Below are 23,102 nucleotides of genomic sequence, written 5' to 3' on the forward strand. Positions count from 1 at the left end.
GCAGGGTAGGGAGAGCAAATGCAGTTTCTCGCACGTGGGACTTTCTGCACAGTGCTTTGAAATTAAGAAACGACATATGCCCAGCTGGTGAGGCACCCTGCTTCACAACCAGCAGGCATTTGTTCCCCTTAAGAACTTCTGAAGAGAACCAAGAAGACCTCTTTCATCCCTGGTGCACTGCCCCCTCAAACAGAGGAGTGTCCACTCCAGGAAGCCACGGCTGTGCTGTGGAAAAACACATGGACCTGCCCATGGAGTGAAATGAAAAGACATAATATAAACAATCTAATCTATTTGCAGATAAGATGTGATGTCATTTCTGAACGGTAACTACTGATGTGGTTGTATGGCAGAATAAGTGGTGATAATCTAGCTGCGGATTTATGATCCAGATCTGAGTTCCAGTGAAATAGAGCTTTCTGTGTAGATGAATATGGTTCACAATAAAAATAACTGCTCTGTTCCCCAGAAACACAAAGATGATGACAAACAGCCAGATGCAAACCAAACCTGAAGTGCCAAAAGAAAGCCAAAGGCTCTGTCGGACGAGGAAGTTGAAAACTCCAGCTCCCAAACTTCCTAAGCCTGTAAGCAGCCAAACGTGACCAAGGGGTTTTCCAGCCAGTTTCCAGCGTGTGATGCTAAAAGGGGCAGATGAAGCAATATTCAGATCAAAGGAAAAACCAGATCTTAGGATTTGGATTTAGGCTGGATATAACAAGTATTATTTTTTTAATCTAAAACAGAAAGCCTTACGTTTCTGAAATGTGACATTTCCCTGAATATTCCCCCAGAAACATTCACTAGGCTTGTCAATCTACAAGTAATGGTTGCTGTGTAAACCTCTTCATGCACCATCGCTCATTATTTCTGGATTTTGGCTACAGTGCCTTTCACCAAAATTTCAGCCGGTACTTCACTGAGAGAGAAGCAGACCTGCTACAGTAAGGGTTGCTTCATTTTTTTTCACACTGTTCTTCCCTTTACATAAGTACAGAAAGCAACTGTGAATTCTTAATAATATGCACCTAAATGCAGATATCACGAGTCACAGTCTCTCTTAGCATTTCCAGAATACGTTCATCATTTAAATATCAGTTCTACCATCTCCGCTATACTTTGCACTGCTGAGAAACAAGGGAAAATTTTGCCTACACTATGCCAGACAAGGTATTGCCTTTGCCTGTTAAAGACAATTTATTTCTGAGGCAGTTCATGAGCCAGTCCATTGCCATACCAACTGCAGGAATTAGGGCCTGGACTCTGTTCCAAGTACTCAGTGCAAAAAATGTATCTACTCCCTTTCTGGTTCGTTTATTGTGTCACTTTTTTACCTTCATCAGAAACTTCCCTTGGGCTTCATAATCATTTTGACAGACAATAAAACAGGGAGACAGTGCAACACCAGCAGCACACACCAAGATGCTGAGCACTGTTAGAAAACGGCCAAATCCATTCACAGAAACAATCTTCCAGGAACCCATAGAGTGCTCCAGCTCCCAGGGAGGGCTGCTGGACTTGCAAAACAACAAGGTGTGCTTGGAAACTGAGATACTCAGAAAGAAGACTCCTCACCAATATGTCTATAAGGAAGTAAACAGGCTGACAATGAAGCAAGAAGGTAAAGCACTCTCGTTATATGACACCCCTGATACCAAGGGCTTGCCCTGCAATGGGGAGGATGCTGAACTACCAAAACCTGGGCCCTGCTCAGAGAAGGGCTGGCATGGGCGTTAGGCCGGGCTGCTCAGGGCTTTGTCCAGCTGAGTTTGGAGTGCCTCCACGGATGGGGACTCCAGAGCCTCTGGGCAACCTGCTGCGGTGTTTGGCTACCTTCTTTGTGATATTTTCCCCCTCATAAGTATGAAGGTTCTGGTAGTGGGGCTGCAGGGGTGGCCTCTGTGAGGAGGGCCAGGGGCTGCCCTGAGTCGCTGAGAGGCGGTTCCAGCCGGCACCAAGAGAGCCACTGCAGGGCATGGCTGAGCCCTTCCTCAGGGGAGTCTGTGGCACCTCTGTGAAAACCTCTTAAAGGAAGGGTGCTGAACACTGAGGAAAAGGAGAAAAATCAGTGACGAGTGGTGTCCATCCGGGTTCTGTATTGGGATCAGTACTATTTAATATTTTCATCAGTGACATAGACAGCGGCATCAAGTGCACTCTCAGCAACTTTGTAGATGACACCAAGCTGAGTGGTGCAGTTGACGTGCCTGAGGGATGGGATGCCATTCCAAGGAACCTGGACAAGCTCGAGAAGTGGGCCCATGTGAACCTCATGAAGTTCAACAAGGCCAAATGCAAGGTCCTACACATGGTCAGGACAACCTTCAGTATTAATAAAGGCTGGGGAATGAAGGGATTGAGAGCAGCCCTGTGGAGAAGGACTTGGGGGTACTGGTGGATGAAAAGTGACATGACCCAGCAATGTGCGCTTGCAGTCCAGAAAGACAACTGTGTCCTGGGCTGCATCACTAGAAGCGTGACCAGCAGGCCGAGGGAGGTGATTCTCCCCCTCTACTCCACTCCTGTGAGACCCCACCTGGAATACTGCATCCAACTCTGGAGTCCTCAGTACAGGAAAGACATGGACCTGTTAGAGCGTGTCCAGAAGAGGGCCACAAAATGATCAGGGGGAAGGAACACGTCTCCCACGAAGAAAGGCTGAAAGAGTTGGGGTTGTTCAGCTTGGAGAAGACTCCAGGGAGACCTTATTGTGGCCTTTCAGTACATAAAGGGGGCTTAAAAGAAAGATGGAGACAGACTTTTTAGTAGGACCTGTAGCAATAGGGCAAGGGGTAATGGTTTTAAACATAAGGAGGGTAGATGCAGACTAGATATTAGGAAGAAATTTTTTACAGCGAGGATGGTGAAACACTGGAACAAGTTACCCAGAGAAGTGGTAGATGTCCCATCCCTGTAAACATTCAAGGTCAGGTTGGGTCAGGCGCGGGATCAGCAACCTGATCTAGTTGAATATGTCCCTGCTCATTGAAGGGGGGTTGACTAGATGACATTTAAAGGTCCCTTCCAACCCAAACCATTCTACGAATCTATGATTGCATTTCAAATCCCTTTGAGGTCTCATGCATGATTGTGAATGGGCTGAGTTTAAAAAATCAATACACAAAACCCCAACAAGACAACCCGTTCTTCCTTATTGGAGAGATCTCTGTCCACAGATCTGTGGAGTGTCCCCTGTCCACAGCGACCTCCCCCGGCCGTTCCCGGGGAGGCGGCGGAAGCCATTCTTCCTTATTGGAGAGGTCTGTATATTGATGTGGAACAGAACCTCAGCAGGCAGGCAGACCAAAGGAGTGATTAGTTTTGGCACAGCAGTACGTTATTTTTCCTCTCCCAGAGTCTCCTTGAACATCTGTGATTGTCTTCTTTCTCAGCTTCATGAAAGCTTTCTTCAGCTTTCATTCAGGAAAACATGCATGTCACAAAGATTAGATTATGATTCTTGCTAATTTTGTATGACATTACCTATTCAAGGAATGCCATTTCACTTGGCACTGAGCCTTTTCTACAGCTTTCAGAAGAAATCATAAGTGGTTTGAACTTTGCTCAATATTTCAGCATAATACAGGAAAAATAATCAACTAACTTTTCAAGTAGGTCTTTTATTTTGTGTGACTTCCGTATAAAGTTGCATAAGGTCATGGGCAATTGTTTGTTTATGCCATTTTGCACTTTAATACTAGCTGTATCAACACCGAATGTTATGAATGTTTCAGAAGAGTGTGCCCCACAGAATTTGTAAACCAAAGTAAGGTATAACTTTATTTTACCTTCAAAGAGAAACTTTTTTACATAGGGCAGACCCAGGTCTTCAAGGCAGCATAATGTGTTTTCTTTGTGTTTTAGGAATGAAGCAGAGAGAGTCCTCGTCCTCAGTCCAGCCTCTGTCACATAACATGCCTTGGTTCAGAAGAAGCCCCACCACAGACTGTGAGAGAAAATTGTCAGTGAATTTTTGCCACTTTGGGAAGCCATAGGCTCTCTTCTTTTATATAGCATCCTATATAGAAAAACATTGGTATCAGCTGAGGTCTGAGCCTTCAGAGGATTTATGTTTATGAGGAATGCCAAAAGTCAAACTTGCAGAACTCCTGCATCTTTTGCCTGAGACCCCTTGACCGCCCACTTCAGGGTGGCTGCTGAGCTACACATACAAACAGGGAGGCACTTAGATCTTCCCCTTTACTATAAACCTAAAGGCTGCATGCAGCCTTTTGCTTACCTGTCCTTCTACTGACCAAAAGTCCTTATGCTCTGTGGCAGAGCCCTGCGCTGTGGTGGTGCATTGTAAATGTGTGTGGTTATGTTCCAAGTCTGGTTGGGATGGAGTTAATTTTCTTCATAGCAGATCATATGGTGCTGTGTTTTAGATTTGTGGCCAACAGGAGTTGGCTATTGCTTGCATGGAATCAAGTCTTTCTGTTTCTCACTCTACCCCTCACAGTGGTCTGGGGGCGGGCAAGAGGCTGGGAGGGGATACAGCTGGGACAGCTGACCTGAATTGACCAAAGACATATTTCATACCACACTTGGCAATAAAACTGGGGGGAGTTTCTCCAAAGTACCGGTTGCTTGGGGGCTGGCTAGGCATCAGGCTGCTGGTGGGAGGTAGCGAGTGATTGTCTTTGCATCACTTGTTTTTTTTTCTTTGCTTTTCCTTCGCTTATTATACTGTCTTTAACTTGCTTTTTCTGATTCTCTCCCCCATCCCACTGGGTGGAGAGTGAGTGAGTGACTGAGTGGGGTGCTAGCTGACGTCTGGGGTCAATCCGACACAGACTGTCACATTTACCCACTTATAAAGATAAATCCATGGCAGGAAGAATTGATCTCTCCAATTTCAGATTATGAGGGGCAGAGCTGCTCTGCTGCCCACTCTGGAAATCTAGGACAGAGTTTTTACTTCATTGTGGTTCACTTCCGAAAAGTGTTGAGTTCCTTCTGCGAGGTACAGAGACATCTGTCACATTGTCATAGCATCAGGCAGGAGTTTGAAAGGTCAACAGTCTCTTGCTCTCCACAAGGTAGTATGAACTGTGTCTATATCGTTTCTGAGGAAATAAGAAGTTACTACTACTAGCCTTTTTAAAAAGGTGGATGAGCACTTCTTTTTTGGGTTTTAGCCTTGGTTAACTGTGAACTTTTAGAGGAATTGCTCCCTGACTGTACCTGATCAGCATCCTCTATCCATTTGCATGCAGCTTCTCTGTGTATGGGGCAGAAAAACATAACTATGCCTTGAACTTTGGGCCAGGGAGGCCCTGAAGGAAGAAACAAGTGACTCAGAGATATCGTCAGTCATCTTAGGCTGGTGTGGAGTCAGTGTCCTGGGTTAAGCTGAGACAGAGTTAACTTTCTTCATAATAGCTAGCAAGAGGCTGTGTTTTGGATTTGTGCTCAGAAGAAAGCTGATAAAAAGTGATGTTTACATGGCTGCCAAGGTCTGCAGACCGGAGAAGCTGGGAGGGAGCACAGCCCCAGTTACTAGCCCAGGATTTGATCTTAGATTCAGGACTGAGACCCAGAGTGGCCAATAATCTGTTCCATAACATACACGTCATGCCCAATATATAAGTGAGGACCCTCCGGAAGATCGTCCTTTTTGGTTCCGGATCTCTTTGGCTCCGAGTCATCTTGCTCCAGGTGGTCACTTTCCCAAGGCCTTCCCCGCCCCCCCCACCCTGGTCAGCTCTTGGTCTGGGATGCTCGGACTGTTATCTCTGTTCTGTGAATGCGGTTTTGGGACTCTCCCTGCTCCGGGATCGTTAGCTGGCAACAGGCTGAGCCTTGGTCATCAGGTGAGGGGGGCAGTACCGCTGTGTATCACTCATTTGTATATTTGTATATAGTATTATATTCAATATTATTTTAGTTTAGTCATTTAATTGTTCTTATCTCAACCCACGAGTCCTTTTTTCCCATTACCCCTTTAATTCTCTACCCTATCCTTGGGTGTGGGGGGGAATTTTGTGAGTGGGTGTGTGGTTTAGCCCCCAGCCAAGGGCTAACCCATCACAGTCAGTAAGGGGATAATTTGCTTTTCTAGAACTGCAGGCCTCCTTTTCTAATGTTTTTTGATTGGTTGGTTGTTGTGTTGTTTTGTTTTGTTTTTTTTTCCTCCCAGTGCAGTACAAATTTCCACATATTCCCAGCACTGTCTGAATTCTGTTGGTAGACCTCCTCTGTTTCTGCTGGGAGAAGTTAATGGTAAATCAAAACCTTTGGGACCTGTGTCATTTTGACCTTGCTTGCTGAAGAGAACTGTGGATTTATAAGGAGGACTACAGCCAGAAAGAGGGATAAACTGTCATTTGGTGGTGGTGTCCACTTTAAGACTTTGGTGGTGCACACTCACCTAGCTGATATGTTTACACCCTTTAATGGTGAATCCGGAAGCTGAAGGTAGGTGGCTATAGTCCCCCAGTGGGATGAGGAGACAGGAGCCTCAGAAGGCTGAACAACAACAAATACAGAGATTAAGGAGTGGGAAGAAGTCCAACCTACCAGTAAACAAGAGGAAATGACAACTCTGTGTGGCACTGATGATCTCTGATATCGTATCAGCTCTGGGCTTGCTAATCAGACTAAATTCTTAGGAGAACACAATGTATATAGCATGTCTGCCTAGAATCTCATAGGCTTGTCTAGAATGTGTTGCTCGCTCTTTCAGCCCCCAGCACTTCTGGGTGTGAACAGGATGGCAACATTAGGAGTTCAGGCATCTCTTCTGATGAAGACAGAGGCATCTTGTCAGTTCACCTCTGGATTAGATGAATGCTGATTGAGCAAGTTTTTATTAATTTTTAATGTCTTACGATGTCTTTTAAGTGCCCAACATTCACTTAAATCCTGCTGTAGCTGTAGAAATCCAGTATGTCTACAATAGATCTAGTGTAGCTACTATTGTAGCTCTACTTTGTAGGTCCTTTCCTGCAAAGCTGCTTTCCAGCTGGGCAGCCCCCAACATAGACTGGTGCGTGGACCAGTATAACTACAAAGGATCTAACAGATATTTCCAGCTGCCCAGCTGGAAAGCAGCTTTGCAAGAAAGGACCTGGGGGTCCTGGTAGACACCAAGCTGACCATGAACCACCAACGTGCCTTCATGGCACAGACTGCTTTTTAGACACATGTGAAATATGGGGATTCTCAAGTCAGCTTCAGACTAGCTATCCTGTGCATCAGCCTAGTAATGTAATTGGGGAAGTGGGTTAATTTAATTAAAGAAATCATTAAATAACTCCCAATAACCTCAGAATTTAGAAACGTGAGAGACTGAGTTTTACAGCTGTGAAATGGAGAGCAGAATTTCATCTTTTCAGAGCAGGTTACAAAGCTATTCAGTGGCACTATAAATTGTTTCTTCTCAGCACGGTGGTTTTTTGCCGTCTTTTTTTGGAAAGACTTGGGCCCCACAACCAGGGAGAACGTTAACTGTAAATGAATCCTCCTGGTTCATCCAACATTGTGTTTCCATTACAATGTCAGAAGAGGAGAAAGATGAGTTTGAGTGGTTGGGATGAAATCAGATGAGGGAGAGTTAAAAGGGCATCTAGCAGAGACTACTAGACTTAATCCCTTCAGAGGTTACTTCTGGATATTCTACTGTTTGTTTTGCTTTTAAGAAGGTGGCAGTTTTTAGAAGGAAAGCTCAATATTGCTTTTAATGTCCTGGTGGACTCAGAAACATTTGGGGACTGTTTGTCTTTTGACAAGGCTTTTTATGTTTGCATCTTTAAGTGCTCGTGCTTGGGAAAAGAATGCAGCTGTGGAATCAAACATGAAACTCATGTCTTAAGTTTATAGAGACCTTGTGCTTAGTTTGCACAATGGTGCCTCTAACAAATAGATGGGGCTTTAAATGCTAGAAGATAGATAAGACAGAGATTTTACTCTTGTCCTGGTGTAAAACCTGATTTCATCAAGAATTTACTACTTCAGGTAAGTAATTTTGAACTTTAGTCAGGGCCAGTGACTAATCACATGAGTCATTTGCTTTTTTTTTTCCTTTGAAAGGCGGTAGCATTTTCACCACATTTTAGCATGCATATTTGAATAAGAAACCTCAGAGACTTATATAAACAACTTCCAAAGACTCAGCCTGTTAGTACACCCTACTGGGATGATATAAGGTAAGAGTAACACAGCTCACTGGATAAGTCTATAGATGCCAAAGTTATATTTTATGTTATATTCAAAATGTCCTTGTCTTTCTATTACATGCTATTTAAGTGGTAACTTAGGAACAATGCTGAAAAGTACCTTTGTGATAAGAGTACCTGTGTTGGGCTTTGCAGCTTTAAGTTAGCAATGAAATTAAAATATGAAATAGAAAAACCATATAAACCATAGACAACTTTTAAAGAACTAGAAGAAAACAATATTTATAGCATTTTAGAATTTGTATTATTGGTAAAATAGAATTTACTGCTAGAAAGCCAGATTCTGGTCTCCTTATGTTTGCTAGGTAGCCTTTTAACTTCCTCTGTCTTAGCTAATGGAACTGGGAAGTAAGTTTTTCGAAGTGTGAATTTTGATTCCATGTTGCAAAGCAAACCTCCAAGAAACGGTAACTGTGAATGATATGTGGGGCTGTAAAACAGCCTCATCTGTACTTCATTGCCGTCAGTCAGTAACTGGCACCTACTGTAGTATCACTGAGGTGAGAATCTATCGCCACTGCCAAGAATTCCCTGAAGCCCCTTTCAACGTGAATCTCCTCCTCTTTGTGGGTTGAAGCAAGTCCAGGAGGACTGAAGGGTTCTGAGGTGAGCATCCTAGTGAATTCTAATTAATTGAACTGAACTGATTTTTATCTCACAAGTTCCCTTCCCAGAATTAAGGAAAAAAATCAGCTTTAAATTCTATACTGAGGTATTCAATTGGATCAGTTTGTTTTTCCTTTGCCATCTAATTTGTTGAAAAAATTCACATTTTATTTTGAGTTGCTTTCCCCATGAAGCTGCAAATAAGCTGAAAGGCCAGTTATTTGTACGGCTGTACTGGGGCTACCTGGAGACTCTGCATTGTTGTGAAGACAGAGACCTTGTAGCTGTTGGTGGCTTTGACTGTGGTCAGTGGGGGTTACCCTCTGACTACAGAGGAAGCTGATTTAGACAAAAGCCTTGGGATCCAGCAAAACAGAGCTCTGAATAAGGTTTTTCTTTCCCATCGCTTTTCCAGGGTGAGGAATATGCACCTTTTGTTCCTTGAGCTACTTGGTTGTCTGTTGCCTGTTTACATGGTCTGATTTTAATGGGTAATTTGCAGAGTCTGTTTGGGAGATCTGCTTTATGAATAGGATAGAGGTGATAGAGCTGAAAGCGTCCCTTGGTCAAAGCACAATTCACTTTTGTATGCAAGAACTGAAGCACGACTGATCTAGGGAGAGGCTAGTTAACAGTAACAAGGAAGTGTCTGTGAACAAGGGAGTCTGGGGAATCAGTCAGGGATTTCCCTCTAGAAGTAGAAACAAGAAGAAAAATACCATGCAGCTGTGGTCACCTGTGGGAAGTGTCATTTCTCATCACAACCAATAATAAGTCATTGAAGATTAATCAAGCTTTGAAAAAGTATGTGTGTTTGTGGGAAGTTCACCTTTTAACCTAATATTTATTTAATGATAAATGCATAATTGTTTGAGCTGGCTGACACTTATACCTGTATTGTGCAGCCCAGGAAATGGAGATCGAGACTGCAGATGAAATTGCTATTGTGGGAATAGGATGCAACTTTCCTGGAGGTAAGCTTTGGGTAAAAGCAAAGCAGGCTGCTGAGTGAGCATTGAAGAGCACAGTCACTTATGAATGTTGAAATGGAGGACAACAACATGTTCCTCCCTTACTTTTGTAGAATTCACTGCTTTGCTACTTGTAGGATCTTTTCAAAAGGTCATGCTGTGGTGGAAATGAATTGGTTCAAATTTGTCTGCTGACAGACAGGCCTGCAGTGCTGGCCTGGGCAGGGCATTGAGCAGCACACATGAAACTCATACAAATGAACTGGATGGGTCTGGGATGATGTGAGCTTTCTGCCTGTGCACTGGCCAGATGATTGTGTACCGGGACCATGCATCCATAGGGGCAGGACAGATGGGGTGCCTGTCAATATCCCCAGCTCTGCCTGTAATATAGATATGTTTGGTTTTACTAAAGGATGCTTCCCGCTTTGTTACAGTATACTAATCCAGGGAGTAGAATACAGTTCTGTCCTTACAAGTTGATGTTCAGCCCTAAAGGTGACCATGCTAGTCTGTCCCTCTCCTTGTTTTCTTTCTTGCCATCACCACATTTCAGTTCCTGGCTTCATTTTGTCCACGATTCAATAGGTATATGTGGTGCAGTGGTAACTATGAGGCCCACAGCTAACTGAGCAAACATGAATGGTTCAGAATCTAGTAAAGTGCTAGTAAATGCATAGCAGCAGTCTCTTACCCAAGCATTAAATACTAATTTGGTGCAAGCAATTTGTTGGTAAAGACATGCCGGTAAAGGGACTCACTCCAGAAACATTCTTAATTACCTCGCCATGCAGTAAGTAAGCATGTGTCCTGATCCTGCCCTGTGCATGCTCAGAACTGCTTTTATGAACATGCCTCAACAGAACCATTGAGTGATGGGTGCCGTTAAAGTACCCTGTGTCTGGCTAGTGTCTGCGGTTGTGTCTGTGATGATGGACTAACCATGGGAGGGCTTAGGTGGGGACGCTGTCCTGGGATTACTGTTACTGGCTGCTAGCACAGTCCCCAGCCCAGCGCTGGCCCACATCAGTTAGAGCTCTCCCGGCCAGTACTTGGGCATGCCACAGGTTAGCACCTGCAAGGGACAGTTTCCAGAGTGAGTGTGGGTGTGGCCACGATGTAGGCTGGGGGAAGTGGAAGCTGGGAGGAGGAGAAATGTGGGCCACTGTGTGGATGCCATGTTAGTTGGTTTCAGGGCTAAGAACGGGGCCCAGACATACCCTCAGTGCCTGGAGCTGGAGCTCTGGATCTCAGCCCGTAAGGACAGGGTCCCTCGCAATCCAGTAGTGAGGTGTTGGGCTCTGTCAGCATTGAATATACATGTACTTTTATGTTTGATTTAGATGCCCTTCTAGTGTCAGGGACAAAGGATAATGCCTCTGGCATTTTCCTGGTATTTGTAAGCTAATTCTGTCTCCAAAGAGCTGATATCTAGAGATGACCTTTTTCTGCCCGTGGAGCTGCCTGAGGAGTGGTTATGTACAGATACAGAAGGACTTCATCATACCCATGTGGTCATTAAGGACGTGATGCATGTATGTAGTAGATGCAGTGAGATGGTAGGGAAACGGGGACAGCAGAAAGTTAAGGATTTTGTGGAGTTCCTTTGCTTTTAGGCAAGCAATGAAGGGATCAGTCCTGCCTTTCCATTTTCCTCTCACCAAAGAATGATCATTTCTTTCTCTGGTGGCTCTGCTTGAGCAACCTAGATTTATACGTGGGAGTTCCTTGTGAGTGTGCATTTCTGAGTCTGCATGGGGAGGGGGAGCACATAATTTAATCTACTTTAAAACCTTTGTACAACAGGTGATGGGATTGACAATTTCTGGAAGGTCCTGGAGGAAGGCAAAAACTGCACGGTAGAAATCCCCCCTGAGAGATTTAATGCCAAAGAGTGGTATGATCCAGATGATAATAAACCAGGAAAAATATGTACAACGCGAGCTGCTCTTCTCAATGAGTGAGTCTGTTACTATGCTGTGCCACCAACTTTTTTGTTCTTAGACTAACCTGTCCAGCCTTTCAGAGGGTGCAAGGCACAGGGAGAGCTTATAAATGGGACCCAGGCACTGTCTTTCTCTTATCTCACATGATGAACATGCAAGTGTCAAAGTGCAGAAATTCCTGGTGTGTGACATTGATGAGCAAATTTCGTTGCAGGCCGTGTTAAGCATATATGGGAACACATGTGACCTTTGATTATGCAATCGAACACATATGTACACATACCCACCATGTGTTGAGATGTCACCTGTCATGTGATGGGGGTGTCTGCATTTTGAGCACAGAGAAGTACACCTGCATTATGCATGAGGGGGTATATACTGGATCTGAGGTGGGCTCCAGCCTGCCAAATAATTCGTGCTGTCTATAGTACTACAGACTGTGGAGGAAGGTGGCAGAGTATGGACCCAGAGCTGTAAGGACTGCCTGGTAAGTCTCCTCCAGTTTCAGCCTGGACCTCAGGACCTAATCCTGTGCTTGTGGGGACAAGCAGCTCTAATTCACATGCAGGTGTGACAATTTAGAGACAAAGTAAGGAATTCTGGTTTTGCTGGATAGTCAAGAAGGGGATGTTATGCTTAATTTGAGTGTTATGCTTGCTCGTAAACCTGAACTATTCATAATGTCATAATAATTTTGCTTTTCTCTGGGATGATACTGTCATGTCTTAAAAAAATAAACTTTTTCTTTGTTCTGAGTCACTCCTCCATAATACTGAGGGATTCAGTATGTACAAGTATCAGGTAAAGATACTAATGTAAAGAGAAATCCTGGAGGAGCAAACCGCAGTATGTATCCCTTCACTTGTGTCCTCATGTCTCATGTCTCATTATCCCAGAGGTATAGGTACGACTATGACCAATGCGAAGAATAGCAAATTACAGTAAGATCAACATGTCTTGTATTTTAAATCCACATTCACCTTAAATCCTCAGGCTGTAGACCTTTATTCATGAGAACGAGAAGTTCTCATGCACAGAAGCGATCTCATTGCCTCCTGAGATTAATACTTTGAATCGTAGGATGCAGAATTACTTCAGTGATTAGTCCCATGTTAGATATTGAATTAGGCACTGAAATCAACAAATTGATAGAAGGCCATACAAATCTGATCTTGGGATACAATATTGAGACTGGGCTTGGTCTTTTGTAAATGGGGGCCTGCTTTGAAGATCTTTTAAAGATAAACACACACACATACACACATGTAATATTTTGAATTTATTATTAGAGAAGTATAGACATCTCTTGGAAGCATCTGAGAGGATCCTTATTGCTTTTAAAGTGTAAAGCCATTGGCCCATATTTCCTTCAAATGATTTAGAAGACAATATTTATTTAAAACTTGTTGAGAAGACCACATTACAGCAGAGGGAGTCTCATTCTGCAAATTTTCATAATATGAGGAGTCAGTGGGATAACCATGTGAATAAAAATTTCTAGGAGTGGGCTTGTAACTCTGAAATGCAGAATCATTGATAAAAACACATATTTTTTGTGGTAGAACATAAAACATCTTTGGTCTACAAACATTTCCTTCTGAATTTCATAAAGAGGAACTGTGACCACTTACTGCTTTGCTTTTCATGAAATTGCAAAAAATGTGTACTTTGAGTCCAGAAGTAAACACATATTGTATATATATATTGTACTATTTTCTGGTCTGTGTATTTTAGATTTAATTCATTTGACAACCACATGTTTGGGATTAATAATATGGAAGCTGAACGCATGGATCCGCAACAGAAGTTACTGGTAGAATGCACATACAAAGCCCTGGAGGATGCAGGAGTCCCTGTAGAAGCTGTCAGTGGCACCAAAATAGGTGTTTTTATTGGTAAGATGAGAATTTCATGGTGAAGAACATCTCTTTGAACCTCACAAAGACTGGAGTGCTTGTTCATGGACTTCACATACATATGTAGCACTGGAGATCTAAGGCTACTGTGCTATGACACTACTGGTTATTTTTGCTGCAGATTACTAGGCAACTCTAGAAGTTCATTATATAATTCACATCTCTATCTTAGGTGCTCCTCTCAGTGTCTTCAGGCACTGAAGTTGAAGCAGGAAACAGTTAAACTGTCTCCCCAAGCCAACCCTTCCCAGGAATGATACTCTCAAGCCAGGCCTACACTTCTTTCCAGTAGAGTGTTTTCAATTTTAACATTGGTTAAGATCCTTTTAAACTAGCAGAAGTCCTTATGTAGTTAGTATGCTATCAAGGTGCACTTGTCCAACTGCTTACCTCAATACCTAGAAAAGTTATGGAGAAGGTTATACTGGGTGCTGTTGAAAGACATTTAAAGGACAATGCAATCATTAGGCACAGTCAACATGAGTTCACAACGGGAAAGTTCTGTTGAATCTGACTCTTTCCTACAATAGAGTCATCTGCCTAGTGGATGAAGGGAAGGTGGTGAATGTAGTTTTTCTGGATTTTAGTAATACTTTTGATACTGTTGCTCACAGCATCCTTCTGGACAAGTCCAAGTGTGAGATAACCAGGTACACAGTGTGCTGGGTGAAGAACTGTCTGAATGGCAGGGCTGAAAGTGGTGCTACATCTGGCTGGTAACCAGTCACCAGCAGTGTTCCTCAGAGCTCAAGTTTAGGACCAGTTCTGTTAAATATTTTTATCAATGATCTGGATGCAGGAGTTGAATGCACCATTAGTGAGTTTGCTGATGATACTTAACTGGGAGGTGCTGTTGACTCTCTCAAGGGACAAGAGGCTTTGCAGAGGGATCTAGATATATTGGAGCATTGTGCAATCCTCAATGGCATGAAATTTAACAAGAACAAATGCCAGACCTTGCACCTGGGACAAAGTAACACTGGACAAAAGTATAACCTGGGAGAGGAGTGGCTGGAGAGCAGCCCTGCAGAAAGGGAGCTGGTGCATTAAATACAGTATAACCAGCCAGTCAAAAGAGGTGGTTATCCTGCTGTATTTAGCATTGGTGCAGCCTCACCTTGAGTATTCTGTGCAGTTCTGGGGCCCGCAATTTAAAAAGGAGGCGTCTAGGGGAGAGCAACAAAGCTGGTGAAAGGGCCAGAAGGCACGTCCTGTGGGTGGCTAAGGACTCTGGGTTTGTCTAGTTCGGAGAAAAGGGGACTGAGGGGTGAACTCTGCTCTCTACAGTTTCCTGAGGAGGTGAAGTGGAGAGGGAGGTGCTGAGCTCTTCTCCCTGGTATCCTGTGACAGGACATGTGGGAATGGTTCACAGCTGCATCAGAAAAGGTTCAGACTGGATGTTAGGAATGATTTCTTTACTGAGAAGGTGCTTGAACCTGGAACAGTCTCCCTGGAGATGAGGTCGATGCTGCACACCTGTCAGTGTGTAAGAGGCATTTGGACAGTGCCCTTAATAACATGCTTTGACTTTTGGTCATCCCTGAATTGGTCAGGCAATTGGACTACATGATCATTGTAGGTCCCTTCCAACTGAAATACTCTATTCTATTCTATTCTATCAATGAATTAAAAAACCAGCACATTTTTGCTGGTGTAATCTGTGTCTCTTTTAAGATGAGTTTTCTGGGATAGTTAGGCTGATGTAATATAGGGGCAAACTCTTTAGATTATTTTTAGTCTGAAACATGCTCATCTTCCACAGAGGAGACTACTCCTTGCTCTTTGAGTAGTACTACATTTTCCACACATGCCTGTGGACTTCAGGATCCACTGTATTTCAAGCACATGTGTTCTCAGAAGAGGAATACAACTCTCATAGGCCCTGTTCTTCTTTTCTATTTTTGTCTGACACACTGGACCACAGTGAGCAAGCCAAAGATAAATAAAAAGCATTGTATGTAGCTTATGCTGTGACCTTAAACTTAGAACATTTGAGTAAATGAAGCTAATGCCCCGTACATTGATATTCCAGCTATCCTTGTTGCAACTTCTTAATATATATTCCCATAGCGAAACCAAACCAACCACTCTCAAACTGAGATACAGGGGTCTAAGCAGGCTACACAGAGTTTAACTGCATCATACAATGAACTAAGTCATCAGGAAAGGCCTGTCATTTACTATGCAGGTAGAAATGTCAAGCGTTAGGTATGTTTCTGTAAGTTGGGTCCAGGGGAAATTGCTGGGAGTTTTGTCTATCGACTTGCATTGAAGCAAAGCTTCACCATAGGAGCACTGATGCCCTGTAGTTTACTGTTAAAACAGAAAACCAAAACACACTATCATGTTTTGAGCTGAACATCCCTTTTGTTTGCTTGGGTAAACCTAACGTATTTAATATTTTTACAGGTCTTATGAATCGAGACTATGAAATCGTGACAAGCAGAGCAGTGAGTGAAATAAATCATTATGATGGTACTGGAACAGCAATGAGCATTGCTGCTAACAGGGTCTCATTCACATTTAATCTGACTGGACCATCACTGGTTATTGACACTGCATGTTCATCTTTTCTTTTTGCTCTGCACTATGCCGTGCGAGCAATTAAATCAGGTAATGGGACTGAAGAGATGCTGGACAAAGAAATGAGAATGCTACTGTTTCTGTCTATCATCCTGGACATCTCAACATGAGTATGTTTCTATTTTACTCCAGGAGATTGTGAGGCAGCGATCTGTGGTGGAGTGAACTGCATAATAGATCCCCGCACCTTTGTATCCCTCAGTAAAGCAAAAATGATCTCTCCAGAGGGAATAAGCAAACCCTTCTCCAAAAAAGCAGACGGCTATGGAAGGGGAGAGGGCTGTGGTGTTGTTTTCCTCAAACCACTGAAAAAGGTAAGATTGCTTGTGAAGCAGCCTAAAATAAGACTGGTTGCTTACCTGAATTTTGTATCATCAGCTCTAATAATTACTTTTCCAGAAAACCTTTTCCAATTCAAGCTTAAGATTAATAAAGCATTTACTAATCATTAAGCATCTATGCACTTCCCCCAGCATGGGAAAGGGATCACGCATTTAAAAGTTAGTATTATACTCTGCCTCTTCTTGGTTTTGTTGTTTTGTTTTCTCCTATACAGAGAAAGCGTGAGATTATTAAAGATAATTTTACCTTTTTATGAAACAGGCAAAGGAAGACTACAGCAAAATCTGGGGTGTTATAAACATCAGTGCAGTAAATCAGAATGGTAGGTCCATGACTCCAATCACAAGACCATCTCGAATAGAGCAAGAGAAGTTACTGCGCAGCATTTATGAAACTTGTGTTGATCCCTCAGTTGTGCAGTACATTGAAGCACATGGTACAGGAACTGCTGCTGGAGATCCTATTGAAGCTGAGAGCATAGGTAGTGTCATTTGTAAAAACAGGTCTTCACAAGTTTCCATTCTGAAAATCGGTTCAGTGAAAGGAAATATTGGCCACACTGAATCAGCTGCTGGAGCAGCAGGGTTAATCAAAGTGCTTCTGATGATGCATCATGGAAAGATTGTTCCATCTTTGCATTACTCAAAGGAGATGAGCAGCATCGATGCAGAGAAACTGAACCTTGCAATTCCCACAACTGTAGAGTCCTGGGAAGAGTCCAGTGAGTATGGAAGAGTAGCTGGCATCAACTGTTTTGGATTTGGAGGAACAAATGCTCACATTGTAGTCAGGCAGGTTAAGCAGCTAGAGCCTCTTCCTGCCTTTAAGAGGCCCCTTGAATTAGTTCTGCTGTCAGCAGCATCAAGTAGGTCCCTTCAGATGACAATGGCTGATACAGCTGACCAGCTGAGCACAAGAAACTCCATAACTCTCCCAAGCCTGGCCTATACGTCTGCCTGCAGAAGAAGCCATGCCAACTACAGGTACCGAAAAGCATTCATCACAAATTCTCTCCAACACTTGCAGCAAGAGGTTAAGTCGGCAGCGAGTACTGAACTTGCCGTGTCAAAGGCGGAACCACAGCTGGTGTTTGTGTTCTGCGGCAATGGTGTAACGCTGAAGGAGTTCAGCGAGGCACTGCTGAACTCAGAGCCGGTGTTCAGAGACAAGTGTAAGGAAATAGAAGCGCTTTTTCAGAAACATGCTCCCATCAGCCTCCTGCCAGCAAGAAGTCATAGCCCAAAGGATTTGTTGAATCCAGAGGTTTCTCAGCCCTTGCTTTTTACTCTGCAGGTTGCCTTAGCTTCCCTTCTGAAATACTGGGGCATTCAGCCAGTCGCTGCTGTTGGCCACTCGGTAGGGGAAGTTGCTGCTGCACATTTTGCTGGGTACCTTTCCCTGGCAGATGCAGTCAAAGTGATTTATCACCGGAGCCGGCTGCAGGCAAAGACTGCCAGCGGCAGAATGTTGGTGGTTGGAAACATCCCTGTTCAAGAGATTGCGGAATGTCTGCATCGCTACTCGGGAAAGGTGTGCATTGCAGCTTTCAACAGCCCAGTTTCCTGCACCTTGTCTGGGAATTCAGACTCTGTGGATGCTGTCCAGAGAGATTTAGCTCAAGCTTTCAGCCAGAGAAACATCTTTCTTCATGTTTTAGATGTCCCAGCTGCATACCACAGCCCCAGCATGGATATGATACTTGGGGAGCTGGAAGAGAACATACAGCCTTTAGGAAAACAGAAGGGAGAAATGGAAGTGATTTCAACACTGACTGGGGTGGCTGCTTCTGAAAGCGACTTTGCTCAGGGCAAATTCTGGGCCCGACATACTCGTGAGCCTGTTGCTTTCACTCAAGCCATCAAAACTGTGGCTAGAGACAGAGAAAATGTGATGTTTGTGGAAATAAGTCCTCATCGAGCATTGCAGAGAAACATAAAGGAAACCCTAGGAAAAGGCACAAAGGTGTTCTCTTCTTTGCAAACTGATGCAGAGTATCAGACACTCTTCACTCTGGTAGGAAATCTGTTTGAACTGGGATATAATCCCGACTGGCAGCACTTTTACAATGGGTATCAAAGTGTTCCAGTGGCCATTCCGCAGTATCAATTTGATCGCAAAAAACTCATGGCCCGTCTGGATATCCATCAACAAGCAAATCAAAGAGGAGTCAGCTCCAGTCATCCTTTGATTTATAGCATAAACAGTGACAACATGGAGTTTGGCTGCCTGCTGTCTCAGGACATGACATCGTACTTGTATGAGCACGAGAACAATGGTGTGGCTTTAGTCCCTGGTGCTCTTTACGCGGAGCTTGCTCTGGCCTCTGTGATGAGCAGCTCAAGACCTAAAGTGTCTCTGAGTGCTTGCCAGATGAGTATAATTTTTTCTGCGCCGTGTGTCCTCACACAGAGTTCCCAAGTCTTGCGTATCAAGCTGAGTCCACAAAAAGCAGTGACAGCCTTTGAGATATTCTCTTCCTCCAATGCAGTTTATGCTGCAGGCCAAGTTACAAAGGGGCCTGATGCTGTGGTGGAAGAAAGCACCATCGCCTTCCAAGACATCTATCAAAGATGCAGGTCAGTGGTTAGCAGAGAGGAGGTTTATGAAGGACTGTCTCAGCTTGGCTTTCAGTATGGCTCCATATTCCGGCAGCTCAGTGATGTGCATTACTGCCAGGAACTAAAGGAAGCTATAACAAGCATAAAGGTGAACAAGGAGACTGTCAGGGAGATGCACAACTACTGTATCCATCCAGTGCTGCTTGACTGTTTTCTGCAGATGACCACTATCATGACCTCAAGGACGCTCCAGTCCAGAGTGGGCTTTCCTTCAGGGATAGGCAGCCTGGTGGTGCTCCGTCCACTGGAGGAAGAAATGATGATATATATGAGAACAAGCAAATCCATTGGGAACTGCCTAGAGGTCTGTGGATGCTTTATGGACAAACGTGGCTCTGTTTTGGCTGAACTCAAGCGCGTCGCCATCACTTTCATGAAGCAAGCATCTTCCAGAGACAATGAGTTCATGTTTGAAAACAAGTGGAAAGAAGTCTCTCCTTCACAGATGACTGGACTTCTGGGGACTATGCCCAGAGTCGTAGTGTTTGCTGACAAATTTGGGATAGCTGAGCAGCTAAAAAAATATTTGCATCCTGATTCGAGGTATGTTATGTTTGAAGACTGGGAAGCCCCCTTGGAAGGCCACACACAGAATAAAATGAGAGCAGAGGTTGATGAGTATGATGAAATTCTGTTCCTGTGGGGAATTCAAAAGTTAAATGAAGATTTCCCAAGTGAAGTGGTAGAACAATTGGCAAAGTGTTGTGAAGCCTATCGCCAAGTTATTGTAGCATTACGAAAGAAAACGTCGCGCTGTTCTGTCAGAGTTATCACTTACAGAACAACAGAAAGAAATGTAGACCACCTTAACTGTGGGTTTGCGTTGTATGGCATGACCAGAACTTGTGTTGTTGAAGTTCCAGAAATCACATTTCAGATGATTGACCTCAGCTCTTCCAGCTCCCTGGACATCTCAGTGCTAGCAGATGTTCTTGTCAAATACAAAGGCATGGACTATCCTGAAGTTTGCATCAGCCAAGGAAGAATTTATGTGGCTGAAGTCAGACGCACACCTTTTGTAGATGCAGATTACAGCCAACCCGTAAGATCTCTCCAGACGTCAGAAGCATTCACTTTGTACACTTCTGATCCGTACACAGCAAAAGATTTGTCTGCTGAGTTATCCACCAGCACTGCTACTCAGCTTGAAAAAGAGAGCGTTGAAATTCAAGTGGATAAAATCTGTCTGCACTCAGAAGATTATTTTCCCATCAGTGTTTCTAGTCGTAACTTTGGTAATACACTGTACTGGAATTCACAAGCAGTAGACAAACACAGACTTTTAGCTCTTGATTTCAGTGGCACAGTAACAGCAACAGGCATTGATGTGAAGAAAGTTAAAGTGGGAGATCAAGTGGTTTCATGTTATCCAGCTGCTGCATCATCCCGAGTTCAGATTCCAGGAACAGCATGTTTGAATGTAAAGAAATTCCCATGCTTTCAGAATGTCCCTTGTGTGTCATACTTTATCATTGCATGGGAAATCTTCAATCAGAGGTTACCCAAGGGGAAACATGGCAGAACACTGGGTATAATTTCTACAGAGCCATCATCAGTTTTGTGCCATGTTCTTTCTGCGGCAGCAGAAGCGATGGGTTGGAGAACAGTACTTGCCAGGCCCACTCCTGATAAGTTACAGTCTATCAACTTATGCAATGCCCTTGTTGTTCTTCCTCCAGTAGCCAGACTGTCTCAGGAGGATCTGGCCCACATGTACTTTCTTAAAGATGTGGTGATGGTGTGTGGCAATCGACAGTCTGAATGTATCCAGAATGTCAGTGGAACTGATAATGAAAATATCAGCTTTCATATCCTTACACTTACCAGCATTTTCCAGAAAGCATCTCTAAAGGCATTGCAAAAGACTGTGCATGTGTGGATCAATTCCATGAATATGAAACAGTTTAGAGATCTGTCAGGTTCTGTTTTTCAGCAGACTGAGAACTTTGAAAAAATGAACTCTCTGGTGTCCTATTTTACCTGTAAATCTGTCCCACTTGCTGTGCTGAGAAGACAGAAGGACATCACCATGCTTTCAGATATACCGTTGTATGAATCCCAGAGGAAGTTGTTTAAGCAGAATGCTGTTTATGTAGTAGTCGGGGGGCTCACTGGACTTGGCTTTGAAACGGTGAAATTCATAGCTGAGAATGGGGGAGGGTGTATTGCAATACTCTCCAGGAAAATTCCAGGCAATGAGAAACAAGAAGAGATGAAGGCTTTGCAGCAGCAGTATGAAGGGAGCAAATTAGTGTTTGTGCAGTGTGATGTTACCTCAACCAGTAATGTTGAGAAAGCTTTCCAGTCCATTGCAAAAATCTTTGCAGGGAGTCCAATCAAAGGTGTATTTCAAAGTGCTGTTGTTTTACACGATGGCCATCTTGAAGTTCTGAACTTGGCTGACTTCCAGAAAGTGCTGAGCCCAAAAGTAGCAGGGACCCTAAATCTTCACTGGGCTACCAGAGGCCAGGAGCTTGACTACTTTGTGTGCTACTCCTCTGTTGCTTCCTTTCTGGGAAACTCCATCCAGGCAAACTATGCAGCTGCAAACTCTTTCTTGGATGTCTTCTGCCTCTACAGGAGGAACTGTGGGCTTTCAGGCCAATCCATTAACTGGGGTGCTTTGAACCTTGGCTTACTGCTCAATCAAAACCATATTCAGAACTTCCTCGTATCCAAGGGCATAGACATTCTGCAAGTGCATGAAATTCATGAGTATCTCAGGAAGAGCTTAATTATGAATAACCCACAACAAGCCGTCGCCAAATTAAATTTTCAAATTTTATTGCATTATATTTTTTCTCAGATTATGTCTTTGAAAAGTCGCTTCAAATCTCTTATGTTAGAAGAATTTGGGACCAAACTTGAAACTTCTCAGGAAACTCAAATACAAGCCCAGGATACTGCCTTAATCAAATCTGAAGACTATATCACCTCCCTGGTGGGTGACCTCACTGGACTGAGCCCAGATGAGCTAACCATGAATACACCACTTTCATCATTGGGCATAGACTCTATGCTAGCTATGACAATTCAGAACCATATCTATCAAGAGAGAAAGGTGGACATACCTCTTCTGAAACTGCTCGATCCTCACACAACTCTGTCAAGTTTAGTAGTAGTTTTAGAAGAAACAAGCAATGCAAATGGAATAGTAGAGAAAAAATATGCTGCGGTTGACAGTGCAGAAAATGGGAGCTGGCTATAGGTGTCTTCTCATTCAGGAATTGTGTAACTTTGAAGATACCTGGACCCTTTGTAGTATCTCAGAATATGTCATTGCGGACAGGGTAGAACACCTGGTGATGCTGAATGCACTCTTCTGCATCGACCCAGAAAAACTCACACCACGTTCTTCTGCCATTGCACTAGCTGTATTAATTTCAGTCAATTTTTTGACTTGTTATTTTCAGTATTTTTTACCTTCATTTTTCAATTTTTTAAACTGGAAATAGGTAGGTTAAAACATCTACATTTTAATTTGGTAAATTTATATGTTCAATGTGCATTGCATTTTTCAAACCGTATTAAAGTCTTGATGGAAATGGTATGTTTGCTCTTCTAAATGATGAATGTACATCTAAAGCAGCATATTACCATTTTTGTCATTATTAAACTGTTAATATGTTATTCTTTTTTGGAATATTATCCAATGTGTATAAATATGTGCGTCTTTTTGAAAGACTTCTAGTTGTGAATTTCAAGGGTTTCTTCTCAAAAAATTAATCTTAAATTTTTCTTTATGTCTGCAAAAATATTAAAAATTTACCAGTTAAAAAGCAACTCTTTTTCATTATTAACTATCTTCTATGAAAGCCCAAATAAACAAGAATCATAAAATGTTTAAAAAGCAAACCCTAAAGTGTATCTTTGTCTTACTTTAATTTTTTGTTGCTCATCTGCTCTCTGGGTTTAAATTTTCCTAATCCTAACACCTGCC

At 43.2% G+C, this 23,102-nt stretch overlaps 1 protein-coding gene across 1 annotated transcript; it reads left to right on the forward strand.

The window, feature by feature from the left end:
• Positions 1–9,699: 9,699 nt before the first annotated feature.
• Positions 9,700–22,370, forward strand: LOC104460938 (probable polyketide synthase 17). Its single transcript, XM_010082057.1, has 6 exons — positions 9,700–9,760; positions 11,564–11,717; positions 13,438–13,598; positions 16,029–16,232; positions 16,335–16,516; positions 16,806–22,370. The coding sequence occupies exons 1-6, from the start codon at positions 9,700–9,702 to the stop codon at positions 22,368–22,370; spliced, it is 6,327 nt and encodes a 2,108-aa protein (XP_010080359.1).
• The last annotated feature ends 732 nt before the right edge of the window (positions 22,371–23,102 follow it).

The sequence above is a fragment of the Pterocles gutturalis genome, unplaced genomic scaffold (assembly GCF_000699245.1).
Source record: "Pterocles gutturalis isolate BGI_N339 unplaced genomic scaffold, ASM69924v1 scaffold11184, whole genome shotgun sequence".
In the NCBI taxonomy this organism is placed as follows: Eukaryota; Metazoa; Chordata; class Aves; order Pterocliformes; family Pteroclidae; genus Pterocles; species Pterocles gutturalis.